The 19,901-nt window shown below is 38.3% G+C and overlaps 1 protein-coding gene across 1 annotated transcript in view; it reads right to left on the reverse strand.

Moving 5' to 3' along the window:
• SYT1 (synaptotagmin 1) overlaps nucleotides 1-19,901 on the reverse strand; it is a 361,940-nt gene that overhangs the window by 116,297 nt on the left and 225,742 nt on the right. Inside the window, exon 6 of the mRNA XM_044277107.1 lies at nucleotides 8,065-8,232. Within this exon, the coding sequence (XP_044133042.1) occupies nucleotides 8,065-8,232 (168 nt within the window). The remainder of the gene's footprint in view (nucleotides 1-8,064; nucleotides 8,233-19,901) is intronic.

The raw sequence follows: 19,901 nt of genomic DNA on the forward strand, positions 1-19,901 counted from the left end.
TTTTTTTGGGGACAACTGTTATACCACTCCAGTTGAAATTAGTTGTTCCAATGACGTTTGTCCCTCTATATAGCTGTGAACTGCACACAAATGCTGCACAATACAAATGCACTATATATAAATTATATTATAGGTATATCAAACCTCTGCCTCAATCAGATTTTTGGGGAGGCAACTGTTATATCACACCAGTTGAAATTAGTTGTTCCAATGACGTTTGTCCCTCTACATAGCTGCGGTATCTTAACAGAACCGCACACAAATGCTGCACAATACAAATGCACAATATATAAATTATATTATAGGTATATCAAAACTGGTATATCAAACCAGTTGCAATTAGTTGCTCTAATAACATTTGTCCCTATGTATAGTTGCGGTATCTCAGCAGAATTGCACACAAATGCTGCACAATTCAAATGCACTATATATTAATTATATTATAGGTTTATCACACCCCTGCCTCAATCAGATTTTTTGGGGGGCAACTGGTATATCACACCAGTTGCAATTACTTTTTCCAATAGCCTTTGTATAGCTGCAGTATCGCAGCAGAACTACACACAACAGCAGCACAATACAAAAGTCCTATAATATACTTTCTATGGTAGAAAATATATTATAAGTATATTACACCCCTCAGTATGTCCTTAAAAAGACTTTTGTGGCACTATTAGCTAGCGTTTGTTGTCTCTATACTCTCTAACTGTCTGTTCCTGCTCCACACAGAAACCTCTCTGTATACTGGCAAAAAACAGAATGTAAAATGGAAGCCAGATCGGGTTTATTTATAGGGTAGTTGTGTCCATGTGCTGAAATGTTTCAATTGGCTGTCCTGTCCCACCTGATTGATGTGTCTTGGGTCAAAGTTCTGCACAATGCAAAGAATATGGGGCCAGCGGACATTGCCATATGTTGGCCTGTTTGACGAACGGCGAATGAGCAAAGTTCGCCGTAAACCGACCACCGGGTGAACCGCAAGGCCATCTCTAGTGCCCTCATATAAAGGAAACATATGATCTTAAAGGGGTTCCTGGATTTTGAAACTGATGGCCTATCCTCAGTATAGGCCATTAATATCAGATTGGTGGGGGTCCGACATCACCGTTAATCAGCTGTTACTGTGTAGCTCTGGTGCTGGATTACACAACTTCATCCACTGTATAGTGGATGGAGCTGGTAACTACATCACTGCCCCAATTCAACTCAATAAAAATAGTTCTGTAGTTACAAACTTCATGGACTACACAATGGGCATAGCTGTGGAGTTCCAGCTACAAAGCTAAACAGATCAGTGGGGGTACGGGTATGTTATTTGTGCAACAACATAGTTGATTTATTGTACTCTATGGAAGAGTGTAGCTTCAGGGGACCAGAGGTAGTAATCACATCTGTGCCACGGTGTCACATAAAAAGGCATCAGTATTATAAATGTCACATTTAAAGGGGTTTTCCGGTAATAATGAATTTTTAGCTAGTGCCCTGCCTACTAAAACAGAAGATTCCTATTGACCTGCTTCATCTTCTAGCTCCCTCACTGTTTACATCCAGCGGTGCATGGGCATGGTCACATGTTCCACTGCAGCCAATGAATGGCTTTAGCGGTGATATGGTCCCAAGAAGCCCGTCACTGGTATAGTTAGCAATTGGCAGAAATGGTACACATGACTATGCCCATGCACTGCCAGATATAAACAAGTAGGGACCGGAAGACGGAGACAGCAGAGGGAGCATGGAGGACTGGAGCGGAAGGGAGCAGGTAAGTATGAATCTTCTGTTTCACTTGCTGAAAAATCATTATTACCCCTCTTAAGGTAGGGGGCCCTGAGAGACAGGGAAGGGAGAGAGAGACTTTTAATTTGGGTCAAATTTATTTAAACCCGAATCGAAGGTTTTGCTTAAAATGGACCCAAATAGAATTTTATGAAATTCACTTATTTCTACAGTGGAGCTATTATGTTTTAAAAGTTCATAAAGAGTACTCAGCTAAGAGCTTAGGGCCATTCTTATATTAGCAGATATGGTATGAATTGTACTACTGTATACATAACAACAGGGTTCATTACATTCTAGTAGTAGTTTGTTACTGCATTTGGTATTTAAATTGGTTCATAAGTATTTTTAGGCATTTCAAAAGGTACTGGATTGTCAACAGGATTCACAATTTAATTGTTTGTATTAGATTTAATATCTGAAGAGGTTGCGGACAGAAATATGAATATAAAAAGGCTATCGTTCAGGCACCAAAAATATTGTTTCCGATTGCAAGTTTCCAAGCTTTGAAATACAAACCTTGCGGTGAACACTAAAGTAGAGCTCAGAAGTATTTTTTTTTAATCATTTTTTTAACCAACCCTCATGCCCCTGCCAACAGAAGCTGAGAGTACTGCACATTAAAAGCAGCAGAAGATAAAGATGTAAAGCATGCAGTGTTTTGTGAACATGGTTTCAAAGGCTGATGATCACAAGAGCGACTGCCTAAAATGTTAAGTGAATGAGTGTATTAATGAGTTAATATTTAATTGCAGTAATGGGATAGGATTTTATTTTTTTACCTATTAACAGTGATAATAATAATAATAATAAAAAAGTTAATTAATCCAATTTAGCAATTTCTTACATATAATATGTTTCTAAAATAAGATAAATATAGGGTCCAGCTGTAATTTGGGGAATTCATCTATTAGGGTGACATCACACACAGGAATCAGAGAGAAAGGGCGAGTGGAAATGGAAAGGAAAACTGAGTGTCTCTCATGTCTCATGCGTGTAACATAGCTATCAAAAGTCAATACTTAGACTTGTTAAATAGGCTTTAACCCCTTAACGTATAACCTCTTTAATTTTGCTTAAAGGGGTTATCACACGACTAATGCACAAAAATGAAAATCAGACACCATATAGTATATGACAATCTCTTTCTAACAAAGCTAGAACCAGCCCTCTACCTCACATGGATCCAGAGATCTCCCCATTCATTGCTCTACTAGATTTATAACAAGCTGGCAGCTCAAGGGGAGTGTCTTGTCTGCTGCAGCTAAGGGGGGCGCGTCCATGCTCTCCCTATCACAGCTAAGGGGCGTGTCCATGCTCTCCCTATCACAGCTCAGGAGGCAGTTGAAGGATAAATATGGATCCTTTGTGGCCTTCTCAGTGAGCAGTCAAAGAAATAAGAAAAAACTAACAGCAGGTGGCGCTATACAGATACATTTTATTGAACAACTCAGTGCCTATGCTAATTTTTTTATTACACACAATTACAAAAGTATTCAGATGTAGGTGCTGGTTTGAAAACTGTAGAATATTTTGGGACAACCCCTTTAAGATGTTGCATACCACATATAATACAGTAGGCATCAGGCTGAAATGGCTGGGATCAGCAATGAAGCAAAACTCGGTCTTTTAACTCCTCAAATGCTATGTTCAATAGTGATTGTCTTATCTGTGGTATTAGGGAGAGGAGCTCTCACAGTGAAATCATAGGGCTCCAATCAATTACCATGACAGCCTGGGACCTTCTGAAGGTTCCCAGGTCTGTCATGGTCAACTCCTGTAAAGCTGAGCGCAATGTGTGGCTAAGCAAGAAGTATCTCAGAATTCTATTCCATGATTTGGGTAGTATGTGCCTAACTAGTATCTGTCAGGAATTCTCCCCAGTACGCATGAGTAAGGAGGCATCCTCAGAAATGTTGCATTGGGTGGAGATGTTTGGACCTCAGAGACCGTCCCTTTCTGTATTAATGTAGAGATTTGCACCTACATTGAATACAAACCTTCAATTATTCCTAATGAAAATGGGACTCTTAGTTCTGCAATATTTTTGGTGGATTTAACACTTTTAGGATTTGCTTTTTTATAATGGTTGCATATAAGTATGATGAAGCTCTAAGGTGTCGCTGCATACTTCACACATTGCTATTGCCTTTGTCATGTATACTGGAGCACTAAATTAACATTACTGTAGAATGAGCCTGCTAAATCACAGAGAAATACAAAAAATATGCATTTTAAAAAGATGGAAGACTGGAAAAAAGACTCCCACTCGAAAAAAAAAAAAAAAATTTCATTAATTTTTTTTTTTTGCGATAGGTAATAATTAGCTTAATTGGCTGTATATTCTAGCAAAATCCTTTTTTGTACTTCTGGACATTCTGTAATGGTTTTTATATGCTAATCAGAACACATGAATATTTTTGTTTCAAGTCTTTTGCAGAAAGGACAGTATTTTTCAGGTGTCAAATCTAGTGAAATATTCCTTTTTTGTTTTATTTGCCTAACTAACGCCATAGATGGCATTTTCTAATGTACATTTTTTTATTGCAAGCTACTGTATAGTGTTTTATGTCTTCATTGATTGTGTCTAGGTGACAGTACTTAATTTATCTGTTCTTTGTCTCAGAATATTTTTGATCGTATAGTTGACTCCAGCATACCATATCTTCAAACAATACTTCAAAATGGAGCGTTTTAGATTACTATTTATATGATGGTTAGAGCTTTGCTTTTTGTACTGTTTTGAGTGGATAGATGTAATAGAAATGCACTTCTAAGTCAACAATAATGTGCTAATCTTACAAACAGAATCTAATATAAAAAGTATTTTTGCAAAACAGGGCCTCTATTTTTTGACCAAAGAATTATAACTAAATCTAATTGCAATAAATGACAATTGGCATATTCAATAATAAACTTCAGTTATGAAATAATTTTACATTAATTAATAATATGACACCAGTGAAGATCAAGCTTGTAGAAAAACTGTACAATGTGATCTAGAATCACTTGTTTTGTTTAGTTCACATTTATTTATTTTATGCACTTATATAGTGTCGACAGACATTATCATCTGCCCCTAATGAGGCTCACAATCTAAGTTTCCTATCAGTATGTCTTTGGAGTGTGGTAGGAGACCGAAGTACCCAGAGAGTACACGGGAAGAACAAACTCCATGCACATGTTCTTGGATTAAAACCTAGGATCCCAGAGCTGCAAGGCAACAGTGCTAACCACTGAGCCACACATGATACGTCATGTGTGATGTTTCTTACACAGAGGTTAATATATGAACCTCTGAAGAAATTAGCTAATTTTCCATAATTTGCATCTGGTCTGATTTTGATTCAACCTAAACAATATTTAACCCAAATCAAAAGTGCTCTAATTGACCTGAAAATCTTTACTTTCCTCACTTATGTGTCAATTTTACAGATTGGACTAAAGCATTCATATATGCAGCCTTTCTTTAGCTAAGCTGGAAAAGCTAGTGAAAAAATGAATAGGAAAAGCGATCTTAAAGATAATCAAATGAATGTGAACGAATAAAAAATGACCTTTACAGTGAACAGAAAAAATACAATATACAGCACAGTAAAAGCTTAATAGTGTAATGAAAAAGTGCACAAAGTAGGAGATAAAGCTTCAAATAGTAAGAAATTACATTTTAATGTACAGTGGATATAAAAAGTCTACACACCCCTTTTAAAATGTCAGGTTTCTGTGATGTAAAAAAATGAGACAAAGATAAATCATTTCAGAACTTTTTCCACCTTTAATGTGACCTATAAACTGTACCACTCAATTGAAAAACAAACTGAAATCTTTTAGGTGGAGGGAAAAAAACAAAAAACAAAAAAATTATGTGGTTGCATAAGTGTGCACACCATCTTACAACTGGGGCTGTAGCTGTGTTCAGAATTAAGCAATCACATTCAAAATCATGTTAAATAGGAGTTAGCATACACCTGCCATCATTTAAAGTGCCTCTGATTAACCCCAAATAAAGTTCTGCTGCTCTAGTTGGTCTTTCCCAACATTTTCTTAGCCGCATCCCACAGCAAAAGCCATGGGCCACAGAGAGCTTCAAAAGCATCAGAGGGATCTCATTGTTAAAAGGTATCAGTCAAGAGAAGGGTACAAAAGAATTTCCAAGGCATTAGAAATACCATGGAACACAGTGAAGACAGTCACCATCAAGTGGAGAAAATATGGCACAACAGTGACATTACCAAGAACTGGACGTCCCTCCAAAATTGATGAAAAGATGAGAAGAAAACTGGTCTGGGAGGCTACCAAGAGGCCTACAGCAACATTAAAGGAGCTGCAGGAATATCTGGCAGGTACTGGCTGTGTGGTACATGTGATAACAATCTCCAGTATTCTTCATATGTCTGGGCTATAGGGTAGAGTGGCAAGACGAAAGCTTTTTCTTACAAAGAAAAACATCCAAGCCAGGCTAAATTTTGCAAAAACACATCTGAAGTCTCCCAAAAGCATGTGGGAAAAGGTCTTATGGTCTGATGAAACCAAGGTTAAACTTTTTGGCCATAATTTCAAAATATATTTTTGGCGCAAAAACAACACTGCACATCACCAAAAGAACACCATACCCACAGTGAAGCATCGTGGTGGCAGCATCATGCTTTGGGGCTGTTTTTCTTCAGCTGGAACTATGGCCTTAGTTAAGCTACAGGGAATTATGAACAGTTCCAAATACCAGTCATTATTGGTACAAAACCTTCAGGCTTCTGCTAGAAAGCTGAACATGAAGAGGAATCTTTCAGCATGACAACGACCCAAAGCATACATCCAAATCAACAAAGGAATGGCTTCACCAGAAGAAGATTAAAGTTTTGGAATGGCCTAGCCAGAGCCCAGACCTGAATCCGATTGAAAATCTGTGGGGTGATCTGAAGAGGGCTGTGCACAGGAGATGCCCTTGCAATCTGACAGATTTGGAGTGTTTTTGCAAAGAAGAGTGGGCAAATCTTGTCAAGTCAAAATGTGCCATGCTGATAGACTCATACCCAAAAAGACTGAGTGCTGTAATAAAATCAAAAGATGCTTCAACAAAGTATTAGTTTAAGGGTGTGCACTTTTATATTTTTTCCTCCCTCTACCTAAAAGATTTCAGTTTGTTTTTCAATTGAGTTGTACAGTTTATAGGTTAAATTAAAGGTGGAAAAAGTTCTGAAATGATTTATCTTTGTCTAATTTTTTTACATCATAGAAACCTGACATTTTAACAGGGGTGTGTAGAGTTTTTATATCCACTTTATATCAGGAGCAAATGAATAGCATAAAATGCAAGCATTTGCTACAATGGCTAAAACATTAAAATAGCTAATCAAAACTGTTTAAAGCCAGAACAGAAACCAGGTTAGCTCAGTTTAGAAGCTAGCACACAAAATAAAGCAAGCCTTACTTTCCTATTAATTCATTTTACTGTCTTAATGTTTATAATGGTGATTAATATTTTTTTTTTACTATCTTTTTTGTACTGACATTGAACAGGGCTGTAGATATTTGGATGTTAAGGGTTATAATATAGTTCTAATATTTATCTGTATTTTAGCACATTTTCATTTTTTTTTTACATTGATTTGCTTTTTGTATTGATTACTCAGAAAATATGGAACCAGCTGAAACAATATGGGGGATGATAGAACTAATCTGACATTCTTTACAGGAGTGAAAATATAATATAAAATGTTATTTTAATAGCCTGGTTTGTCATACAGTGGAATAACTGGACAGTTTGATGAAGAAAGTCACTAGCATAGCACAGCGTGAAGTCATAGTTCCTCAAACAGGAAAAATATCACCTTTTGATTAATTTACACTAAAGCATGTCTATGTGGTGAAACAATATAACAAAGTAAGCAAAAATATATTGGAAATGATACATTGCTGAAATGAAAATAGCAGAAAAATTCTCAAAAAATTCATATTTCTGATCTATTTCTATAGTTTTTATGGTAATTTATTTCATATTAATGAACAATAATGATTAAATAAAATAGCACAAGTCATTTGTGTAGTATTATAAATTTGCGAAAATTAGATAGCGGGTGAACAGATGACTTGCACTTCAACACAGGAGGGAAGAAATCTTGTTTAATCACCTATCTGAATACTAAATGTGTGTATTTTGCATTGTTGAATTATTAAAATGCAACATGACCTTGGTAGTCAAGGTCACCCTGCTCTAATGCAACAGTTCTCTTTTATGTTCTTTCCTTCTGTGTTCCTATGTGTTTCTTATAATACAAAAAATGCATTTCTTACCTCTTCCTTTTCAGCACTAAGAAGATCACGCCACTCTTCTGTCACATGACCAAAGTCAACAGTGTTCATGGGCACCTTCACCTCTCCAATGATGTCATGTTTAGAGAAGCGGTCAAAATCATAAACCGTCATCACTAATGTCTTTCCACCTAATTCTGCGTAGGGTACCTGTGAAGAAAAAGAAATTTGGAAATCAATATAGTTTGTTTTTATAATACACCTACTGTGCTTATTTGGTAATAATTAGATTAAATACCTCCTCTTACAATGCCAGTATGTGACATTTCACCCCTTAGAAACAATCCGTTTTTAGTGTTTGAAACTTTTTGTTTGTCTTATGCACTTAGTTAATTTCCATGTGATCCATCAAAGCATAAGGCTTCCATAGGGGAACTCCCTTGTTTAGGACTAGTTTTATGGGCCAGAGTCAGGGGTAGACTGGGGAAGTGATCCTGGAAAAAATAAATAAAAGTGGCCCCATTTTGTAGGCAGGTCCAAATTAACAGAAGACGCAAGTAGGGGGTCAACAATACTATGGTGCAAAATACCACCCCAGCAGAACCAAATAACACAGTGTAGCACATACTGCCCCAAAGCTGGCCCTCTGTGATGGTCATAAATAGCTACCATCTTCTGTCCTCCTCCTCAAGTTTTCTATGGAGCAGGGAGCTTAGAAGGTGAGGTACGGGCCATAGCAGTTGAATTGAGGAGGTCATATGTGGTCAATGGCCAGATCCATGAGTACCTGATTCTCATAGCGTTAATTACTGTTGAGAGCTCATTATGTCAGCGGCAAAGAGGAGGACATGGGTGGCACCCTGGGACATCGGACCACCGGGAAATTTCTCTGTAGGGTCTATGGCCAATCTGCCTCTGGCCAGAGTAGAGAACCACTGCTTTTGCTCTATGATCAACCATCACATTTGATTGAATGGTGCATACTTCTGCATTTCCACATCAGTGGTTATAGCAAAGCAAATAGGTGGCTGCATGTAGCTTCCCATGTCAATAAGAGCTGATCACTTTGGAGTACAGAATATCGGTGATCAGCCAATCATTAATAAAAAGTTGTCCAGAGGGGACTATTCCTTTAACTACTGAATTTTTCTTCAAAATCACAGTCTATCAGAATCTACAAATAGATTTTGGTATACTGCATTGTAATATACCTAGTGGAATTCTATAATTCTAGCCTTAATTTAAAAAAAAAAAGAAAAGTGATACCATTACTATGATAAATTACATGCTCTGCATGGATATTTGATATTCATTTTAGAAGTTCAGTTTCAGGCATTTCTTTAGACTGGACCTCTGATTACAAACAACTTTGCATAAAACAATAGTACCAGTGAAAATAAGAAACTTTGTAATATACTTTATTAGCTAAAATGCTAATATCAGACTCTTCTCCATCTCCTGACTGACTCCTGCACTGTTCACTCAAGTTGAATTCACTAAAAAATCTGTACACATGAGGCAGATTAAAGAGACAGAGAGGGATCGGGTAACAATGGCTGTCCATAAAAGTAATTGGACAGTGAAGAAGAAGAAGGAAGAAGCTCCAGAGCAGGGTTTCTCAACTCCGGTCCTCAGGAACCACCTACCAGTCATGTTTTCAGTATTTCCTTAGGATTAAGCAGGTGATCTAATTAGTCTCAATGCATCAGGACTTACTACAGGTATTCATTCAGTGGGATATTATCAAATCCTGAACAGTAGGTGGGTCCTGAGGACCGGAGTTGAGAAAACCTGCTCCAGAGAAAGAGAGAGAGGCACAGACACAAACAGATATTGCTCCTGCTGCTAGTGTTGTACTGCTTCACACCAGTGTCAGATTCATAGCTACACTGCTCAGTACTTCTCTATAATGTCCTCCATGCTGCTGCTTTTTTGTATGTCACAGATAGAAATAGGGAATAATGATAACCACTTCTCTATGTGTGCTGTGTATGGCATACATCATAGCACCTAGTCTGCTCCCACTCTGTAGCTGAACTCAGGGAAAACTAGCAATTAGAGAAAGAGTTTATAAAGGGAAAAACTATGAAATCTATGAATAGTGATACTTTAGGTAAATTGATGAAACTGCCAAAATTGCTATAGATGCCATGTTTCATACTAAATTAGGTTAGTGAGGTTTTAGCCTAATTCCCTTCCGATTGTTTCCATAACATATTGATATTGTAAGGTATGGGAGAGCAGGAATTCAATGGGCACCCATTATAATGTAACATGTAGGACAGTGTTCTAAATGATTTGCCAAGTAGTTGATTGCTGGGGGTCCCACTAAAAAGTTTATAGAGATTAGCTGACTGTAGTGACTCCTGGCAGGATAAGGGTTATCCAAAGTGTAAGCGTTAGTTATACATGTAACATACCTGTAAATGTATGATGTATGTATAATATAATATTATGAATTATTATCATGCTTGCATTTACATCTAGTTTGTTATGGGCAGTTGGTGTGGAACCACTACACCAATTAACCGGTTGACTTTTAGCTAGACCTAAAGTGTTATCTTGGTGAGGGATGCAGCTCAGAGGAGTGGGACAGCAGTAAACACAGGCCACCAGCATAACATAGCTTTTTGGGTTAAAACATGGCTCTGATGAATGTACAATATACACTATATTTTGGATTTGACCACCTCCTGGATTGCAGAAGACCTTGTCATCTGAGCTTGCTTTTGACTTACTTGTAAATACACTTTTAATGTAATAGATTTTCAGCTTTAATGATTTACTGCATAGCAGAGGTCACACGAGTGAAGCTTATTTTCATGCAAAAATGTTTAAAAGCAAACATGATCAAGGCTTTAGCACTGGCAACAATGCACAGGAAAATAATATAATCTATTCAGCCAAATTTCCTGGATTTATTGTACTTCTCAGGTTATCTGGCAGTGAGAATCCTAGCCTAGTGCATCGTATTTAATTAGGGTCTACAAGATTTTTTTTTAGAATAAAATGTGTACTTAAAGGGGAAAAAACATTTGCTATGAAGATATGCAGTATTCATGTGCCAGATATTTTCCCTTCCAAGAACTCTGCACATCCAAATCTAACAGGATTGTAAAACACTAGCCCATTTTACTAGTGATTATTCTTGAATACAATACTAAACATTTGCTGTTTGCAAGGATGTCATTGTTTTCTATGATGCTGGTATACTGACAAAAGAAATATAATATGCTGGCAGGATATACCATTGGACACATAAAGTCCATTATGTTTCAGATACATGATACATAATGCGATTAATGGAGAAAATCTATTAGGTGACAGCGTTTCACATCATAAGAGACTACAGAAACACAACAACTATGATTAGGACTGTGTGTACACAAGTACCGTAGTCCCTGTGATGTGTATGGCACTGTAAAAGGCTCTGTTTTAGTGGGGGGCTAATGGCAACCTATGCAACTGTATTACTATTGAATGACTACATATAAATACAAAATCACATAAAAGTTCAGTTCACCTTGCTGTTACTGGGATACATAGACGTCTAAAGGACAGTAAAAGTGAAAAAAGTCCAGCATCCACAGTCCAAAAAATTTAAGGAACTTTACTGAGATCCTAAAACTAGAAAGTCATGAGTAAGGATTGCTTTAGTTGTGTCTGAAACGCGTAGCTTGTACAGTATTTTCTGGTTTTAGGATAACTCAGTAAAGTTCCTTGAAATTTATGGACTAAGGACATTGGACTTTTGTTCACTTACAAATACAACATACAAGGTATAAAAGCAAAAATGATAATTGAACAGAGCATTACAGAGCTATTCTCCAAATATAATCAGAGACATACAGAAATAGAGTAGGGCCCCCGGGAAGTCTTAGGGTGCTTTATTAATGCTCTGTACAAATAGGTTGTAGGCAGACATAGTACTCCCAAGGTGGATGCAAAATATCTAGTCAGTCAAAGGTATGTGTCACTAGTTGGGGGTCCTTAACGCTATGTATGGGTTCACAAGTGAAATTCAACAAAGATTCATTTATAGAAGTTACTTAATTTTCCCTATGAATTATAGGTCATAATAAATATCTCAACATTAACCCTTTAGTCTCCTAGACATAGCCTTTTCTAGTCTGCCACTGGTGAATTATTTAGCATAGGTTTTGACCAAGGAAGACACAGTGAACTTGAGTGATACACATATGTAAATAGCTTGGTTTTTTGTTCTGAAGTTCATAGGTCATAAAATATTTAAATATTAATTCTAACAAAGACACCAAATTTGTTGGGGTTCAAGTGACATTGGTTTAGATCTTGAAATGGGTATTTAAGTTGGGAAATGTTAATGTTGATTGCCATATGTTATGATATCATTGCAGCTAATAGAATGACTCATCTGGAATGACTCATCTCCAAACTGAGGATCTAGTAATAATCTTCTATTATTTGTATTTATGTCTCTTTGTCGTTTTTGGCTGTCGTCCAAGTTTCTTTCCCAGACTGAGAATCTGACTGTATGTCTGAATGAACAATTACCAAATGAACAGTTAAAATATACAACAGTCTTATAAAAAAAAATAAGGAGAGTCTCTTTCAGAAAGGACACTTGAGATAATGTCCAGTCCTGGCATAGTTATAAAGAATTCCAGCCAGGTAGAAAAAGAAGTCACTCATGTTTCCATTCATAGAATTCTTCGGCCAAAAAAAACATTTCCATATTATTTCAAAAATCCTTTTGTGAAACCTATTGAATGAGTTAAAGATGCCTCTTTTGCTGGCTGGATTTGTTTTTTCCATCACATTATATACTGCTCTTTTTCAGGAGTTACAGCCACTGCTGCAAGGCAGATACAAGTTGGCTGGGACGGGAACTGCTGTGCATGCGTGTCTATGCACGGTCCCATGGTTCACCAGAGAGGCTGGCACTATTTTCTCTAGTGTGCAAGCAAGGCCAACATTGATGCATTGCAGGGTGGTCGTAACCCCTGGATACAAACAGTGTATAATATAATGGAAAAATGAATCCAGCCAACAAAGGAGGCAACACGGACAATCACAATACATTAGTAAGTGCCTTGTATTAACCTTGTCTACATGATAAATGTAATTTGCTGAAGAGAGACAACCCCTTTAATTGAATGTCTACATTATAACTTTTTATGCACGCAGTCCAGATCAATTTACTTGTGCCCATATACTATGCATTACTGTAGGTTAAAAGACCCATGCTCTGTGCATTACTCTGAGATCACAGACACATGTACTATGCATTACTCTAGCCTCATAGGCATGTACTATGCATTACTATGAGCTCATGGACACATGTACAGGGTGACTCAAAAGTATCAGGACACCCTTTTATTTCAGAAACAAAAGTAAAAATTAAATATCTGAATACCCCAGCAAGTAATGGGTGAGGGGTCCTATCTTATCTATGTCTGAAACATAGCCTCCAACTTGAAAGCTGCCATATTGGATCAAGGACAATTTTTTCCAGTGGGAAGGGGGTCATGTGGGGGGGGGGGCATTTAAAATTTTACCTCAGGCAGCAGAAAGGCTAGGTGCAGCCATGATGTCATGATGTTGTATGCAATCGTTTTTGCAAGAAAATATAGTCAAAATTCGGTAAGGTAAGGGTGAACACATCTAAAGTGTAACGGCGACTCCTCTGTTGCTCCTAGGGATTCATTTTTATATATTAAAACTTCATTTTTCTCAGCAATATTGACACGTATGAACATGGGACCAGCACAGATGCCTTCAGCTGCCAAGTGCACATGTAACAAGTCAGCCAGTTGCATAGGTACAAATCTGCTGAAAGATACCTGTGTGGCGAAACCAACCTCGCCACTGGGTTTTGGAGGGGCCTGGCTACTAGCCTCTTGCCCCAGGATTATGGGCCCTCTCATCAGCCAGGCCTCCTTTGTTCACAAAGGACTTGGACTAACTTGAACCCCTGGTCTAATTCGTGCCATTTTGGGATGTTAAATGTCTATGTGTATTGAAAAGGGTGGGACATTGTATACGTTGAGTAGGGAGGACTGTTCCATTGTCTCTCTGTGTGTATTGGCAATGTCCTTTGTCCTGAGAGATAATTGAATTACTTCTCGGTTGTCTCCAGGACAGAGGATATTGTGTATTTGCCTGCATGTGATGATTGCATCAACCCAGTGTGAGGTAATTCTATCACGGGCAGAGGGGAGGATTTTGTGTGGGAGTATCTGAGTGTATTGTACGTGGTTATTGGCTGTTTTTACAAAACCCTGTGGGTGGTAACCTTGTTGGAAGATGTGTATAAAATGCTTGTGTGTTAAAATAAAGAGGCTGCTTTATACCTTCATTAAGTTTTGGCTCATGTTTGGGGAATGCGATAACTACACTCTCGGGGATTGCTATATCACAATACTCCCCTGAGTATAAGCTCTTGTAAGAGCTTGTTCATGGCTCCTGCTCTCTGGATGTAGGAGAGGTTCACCAACTGGAAGCTGAAGCCCAGTCTCGGGTCCAGCGTGGGTGGAGGACCGTGAGACCCCAACCAAGTTGCAGCAATTCGTGGGGTCTGCAGTGCGTACGGTGTCAAGTGGAGTGCTTGGAGTCCTCGGAAAGCACTAGGAGCATCTATTGACAAAGGTACCCGGTCGGGGTGCCAGGAGATCAGTTACAATGCCCTTGTGAGGCTGTATATTGTTTTAAAAGTCCAAACAAAGCAGGAGCCAGGATAGGAAGTAGAATATATGGAGTAAGTTTAAAAAATTATATCTGGAAAACCATCCATGCCTTTATTGTAAAAAAATAAAAAATAAAAATAAAACAACAACCAGTATGGCTGCACTTCCTGGTATTACTTTTCCAAAAACACGTATACTGTATAACTGAATACATAAATATGAATATATCTATAAAAAAAAGAAATGTAATAACTAGTGTTGAGCGAGCATGCTCGGCCGAACACCATGTGTGCTCGAGCGCGATGCTCGATTGTGTGTATTTAAATCTAATTTAGCCTCTATTTCCATGCAGAAGAGTGAGGGAATCCCTCAGTGTGAGTCTGCGGCTTAGGAGTCCCTGCTCTGACTCCATATATATGGAGTCAGTGCTTGGGGAAACCCCAGTGTATTTAAATCGAATTTAGCCTATATTTCAGAAAAGTTTCTGCTGGGATTCGAACTCATGACCTTTTACATTAGAGGCAAGGCACTTAACCACTCAGCTATAATAGCTGCATAGCAAGAAAAATAAATTCCTTTTACACTAAAGGTGGATTTACATGTCCTGAATATCAGGATGATTATTAGGTAGAGAGGTTCCTATGAATGCTCATTCCCAATGATCTGTCCGTCTAAAGGTGTTGCAGATCATCAGATGAACAAGCAAAATGCTCATTCTTCGGATGAAATGATTGGGGTGTGGGCACCTAAATCATTTTTACCAGGCAGTAGAGTGCAGAGGATATAATAATTTTGTATGGGGACGAGCAATAGCAGTAGCGATCGCTCGTCCTCATACTGTGGAGATGATAGCTGCATGTAAATGCAACGCTTCACCTCAACTGAACGAGCAGTTGACTGTCGGGAAGAAACATTTCCTTCCTAATGATCAGCTTCTCCTCGAAGTGTGTAAATGTCCTTTTAAAATATGGCAACTAGAACAAATCCCTAGAGCAATGATACATGCTCGGTCTCTCCAAAGCCTCTGAATAAAAGCATAAAAATGCCCGAAATAGTTGGAATGTGAAATTTTAGCTTTAACTTTTCAAATCAGAAGTTTGACCGTTATGTAACTATTACTTCTTAAATAGACACTATGATAATAAAGCTAAACTTTCAGCAAAACATTCCTATCCTATACACATACGAGTGGTGAATTACAAATTGTCTGCTAGAACAGGCGGACATTAGTTGACATTTTGAGCAGGCAGTGGATTGCAGGTCATTTTTTCGTGTGGAAAAAGCTAAATGTCAGTGCCAAAATCCTGTCTCGTAAATGATGAGCGCTAAATCTAAAGATATTTGTGGAAAAACAATTGTTTTCCATACATATTTTGCCAATAATTAGAGCAGGTCTGTTTATCTTGACCTTTTATACCATATGTGTTGCTTAAGTGGCAATCAACTTTAGCATTTTATGTGAAATACAATACATTCATAGATGACATACATTCATATCCAATGCATACTTGATGTGCCATATATACAGCATGTGTTCAGAACAACTAATATGCACTGAATGTTTGTGCTTTATTTTATATCACTGCAGATGTTTATGAATCTAGATTGAGATAACGAAATGACGGATATTGTAAAATAAACTGTTGGAAAATTATTTTTATCAAACATTTCAGAAATGATAATCTGGCTGTTGATTTCACAAGACCAGGAGCAGGAAATTGCACTGATCATAAATGCGTACATATAACAGTAGCATCAACTATGTATTTTTTTTCTAAAGGTTTGTAACTAGAGATGAACAAATCAATTCTATAGAATAACGAGAGAGACTTTTCCAGGCTATCAAAGAACTATCAATTCGGACTCGATTCAAAGTATGCGATGGTTCGAACGAATCAGGCCCAAATTGAATTTTAAGAAATTCACTTTTCTCTATTTATGACTGTCTGGCAATACTCACATATCTAATATTCTAATATATCTAATATTCTGACACCTGTCATGAAAGAAACCTGGATCTTTCTGAAAAAAAGAAGTATTTATTTTTTAAATCTTGTAATAGTAGGATTTCTGCTATATATCTAATACACTGGAAAGGCTGAGGATCACATCACTGTGTAAACCCTGTTGTTAATTGCCTAAGAGTAGGGATGAGCGAACTCGAACTGTATAGTTCGGGTTCGTACCGAATTTTGGGGTGTCCGTGACACGGACCCGAACCCGGACATTTTCGTAAAAGTCCGGGTTCGGTGTTCGTCGCTTTCTTCGCGCTTTTGTGACGCTTTCTTGGCGCTTTTTGAAAGGCTGCAAAGCAGCCAATCAACAAGCGTCATACTACTTGCCCCAAGAGGCCATCACAGCCATGCCTACTATTGGCATGGCTGTGATTGGCCAGAGCACCATGTGACCCAGCCTCTATTTAAGCTGGAGTCACATAGCGCCGCCCGTCACTCTGCTCTGATTAGCGTAGGGAGAGGTTGCGGCTGCGACAGTAGGGCGAGATTAGGCAGATTAACTCCTCCAAAGGACTTGATTAACTGATCGATCTGCAGCTGTGGATCATTGAGCTGCTGATCCTCAATTGCTCACTGTTTTTAGGCTGCCCAGACCGTTTGTCAGTCACATTTTTCTGGGGTGATCGGCGGCCATTTTGTGTCTTGTGGTGCGCCAGCACAAGCTGCGACCAAGTGCATTTAACCCTCAATGGTGTGGTTGTTTTTTGGCTAAAGCCTACATCAGGGTGAAGCTGTCACACCAAGTGCATTTAACCAGCAATAGTCTGTTCATTTTTTGGCCATATACAAAATCAGGGGCAAGCTGCGCCTGTCACCAAGTGCATTTAACCCTCAATGGTGTGGTTGTTTTTTGGCTAAAGCCTACATCAGGGTGAAGCTGTCACACCAAGTGCATTTAACCAGCAATAGTCTGTTCATTTTTTGGCCATATACTAAATCAGGGGCAAGCTGCGCCTGTCACCAAGTGCATTTAACCCTCAATGGTGTGGTTGTTTTTTGGCTAAAGCCTACATCAGGGTGAAGCTGTCACACCAAGTGCATTTAACCAGCAATAGTCTGTTTATTTTTTGGCCATATCCCAGTCTAATTCTGTCACTAAATCCATACCGGTCACCCAGCGCCTAAATACTAGGCCTCAAATTTATATCCCGCTAAATCTGTCCTTAGTGCTGTAGCTGCGCGAGTTATTTAGTGTCCGTTCAAGCACATTTCTTGTTCTGGGTTGAAATACAATTCCCAATTTAGCAATTTCATAATTTAGTGGTTTCTGCTATATCAGAGCTATTTGAAATCTATCCCTAAAAGGGTATATAATATTCAAGGTGCACATTGGGTCATTCAGAATAACTTCACACACACCCGCTACTGTGTATTTCCAAGTCTAATTCTGGCACTAAACCCATACCTGTCACCCAGCGCCTAAATACTAGGCCTCAAATTTATATCCAGCTAAATCTGTCCCTAGTGCTGTAGCTGGGCGAGTTATTTAGTGTCCGTTCAAGCACATTTCTTGTTCTGGGTTGAAATACAATTCCCAATTTAGCAATTTCATAATTTAGTGGTTTCTGCTATATCAGAGCTATTTGAAATCTATCCCTAAAAGGGTATATAATATTCAAGGTGCACATTGGGTCATTCAGAATAACTTCACACACACCCGCTACTGTGTATTTCCAAGTCTAATTCTGGCACTAAACCCATACCTGTCACCCAGCGCCTAAATACTAGGCCTCAAATTTATATCCCGCTAAATCTGTCCTTAGTGCTGTAGCTGGGCGAGTTATTTAGTGTCCGTTCAAGCACATTTCTTGTTCTGGGTTGAAATACAATTCCCAATTTAGCAATTTCATAATTTAGTGGTTTCTGCTATATCAGAGCTATTTGAAATCTATCCCTAAAAGGGTATATAATATTCAAGGTGCACATTGGGTCATTCAGAATAACTTCACACACACCCGCTACTGTGTATTTCCAAGTCTAATTCTGGCACTAAACCCATACCTGTCACCCAGCGCCTAAATACTAGGCCTCAAATTTATATCCCGCTAAATCTCTCGTTACCGCTGTCCTGTTGTGGCTGGGAAAGTTATTTAGTGTCCGTCAAAGCACATTTTTTGTTCTGGGTTGAAATACAATTCCCAATTTAGCAATTTCATAATTTAGTCGTTTCTGCTATATCAGAGCTATTTGAAATCTATCCCTAAAAGGGTAGATCATATTGAAGGTGCACATAGGGTCATTCAGAATAACTTCACACACACCCGCTACTGTGTATTTCCAAGTCTAATTCTGGCACTAAACCCATACCTGTCACCCAGCGCCTAAATACTAGGCCTCAAATTTATATCCCGCTAAATCTGTCCCTAGTGCTGTAGCTGGGCGAGTTATTTAGTGTCCGTTCAAGCACATTTCTTGTTCTGGGTTGAAATACAATTCCCAATTTAGCAATTTCATAATTTAGTGGTTTCTGCTATATCAGAGCTATTTGAAATCTATCCCTAAAAGGGTATATAATATTCAAGGTGCACATTGGGTCATTCAGAATAACTTCACACACACCCGCTACTGTGTATTTCCAAGTCTAATTCTGGCACTAAACCCATACCTGTCACCCAGCGCCTAAATACTAGGCCTCAAATTTATATCCCGCTAAATCTGTCCTTAGTGCTGTAGCTGGGCGAGTTATTTAGTGTCCGTTCAAGCACATTTCTTGTTCTGGGTTGAAATACAATTCCCAATTTAGCAATTTCATAATTTAGTGGTTTCTGCTATATCAGAGCTATTTGAAATCTATCCCTAAAAGGGTATATAATATTCAAGGTGCACATTGGGTCATTCAGAATAACTTCACACACACCCGCTACTGTGTATTTCCAAGTCTAATTCTGGCACTAAACCCATACCTGTCACCCAGCGCCTAAATACTAGGCCTCAAATTTATATCCCGCTAAATCTGTCCTTAGTGCTGTAGCTGGGCGAGTTATTTAGTGTCCGTTCAAGCACATTTCTTGTTCTGGGTTGAAATACAATTCCCAATTTAGCAATTTCATAATTTAGTGGTTTCTGCTATATCAGAGCTATTTGAAATCTATCCCTAAAAGGGTATATAATATTCAAGGTGCACATTGGGTCATTCAGAATAACTTCACACACACCCGCTACTGTGTATTTCCAAGTCTAATTCTGGCACTAAACCCAT

The sequence above is a fragment of the Bufo gargarizans genome, chromosome 2 (genome assembly GCF_014858855.1).
Source record: "Bufo gargarizans isolate SCDJY-AF-19 chromosome 2, ASM1485885v1, whole genome shotgun sequence".
Classification (NCBI taxonomy): Eukaryota; Metazoa; Chordata; class Amphibia; order Anura; family Bufonidae; genus Bufo; species Bufo gargarizans.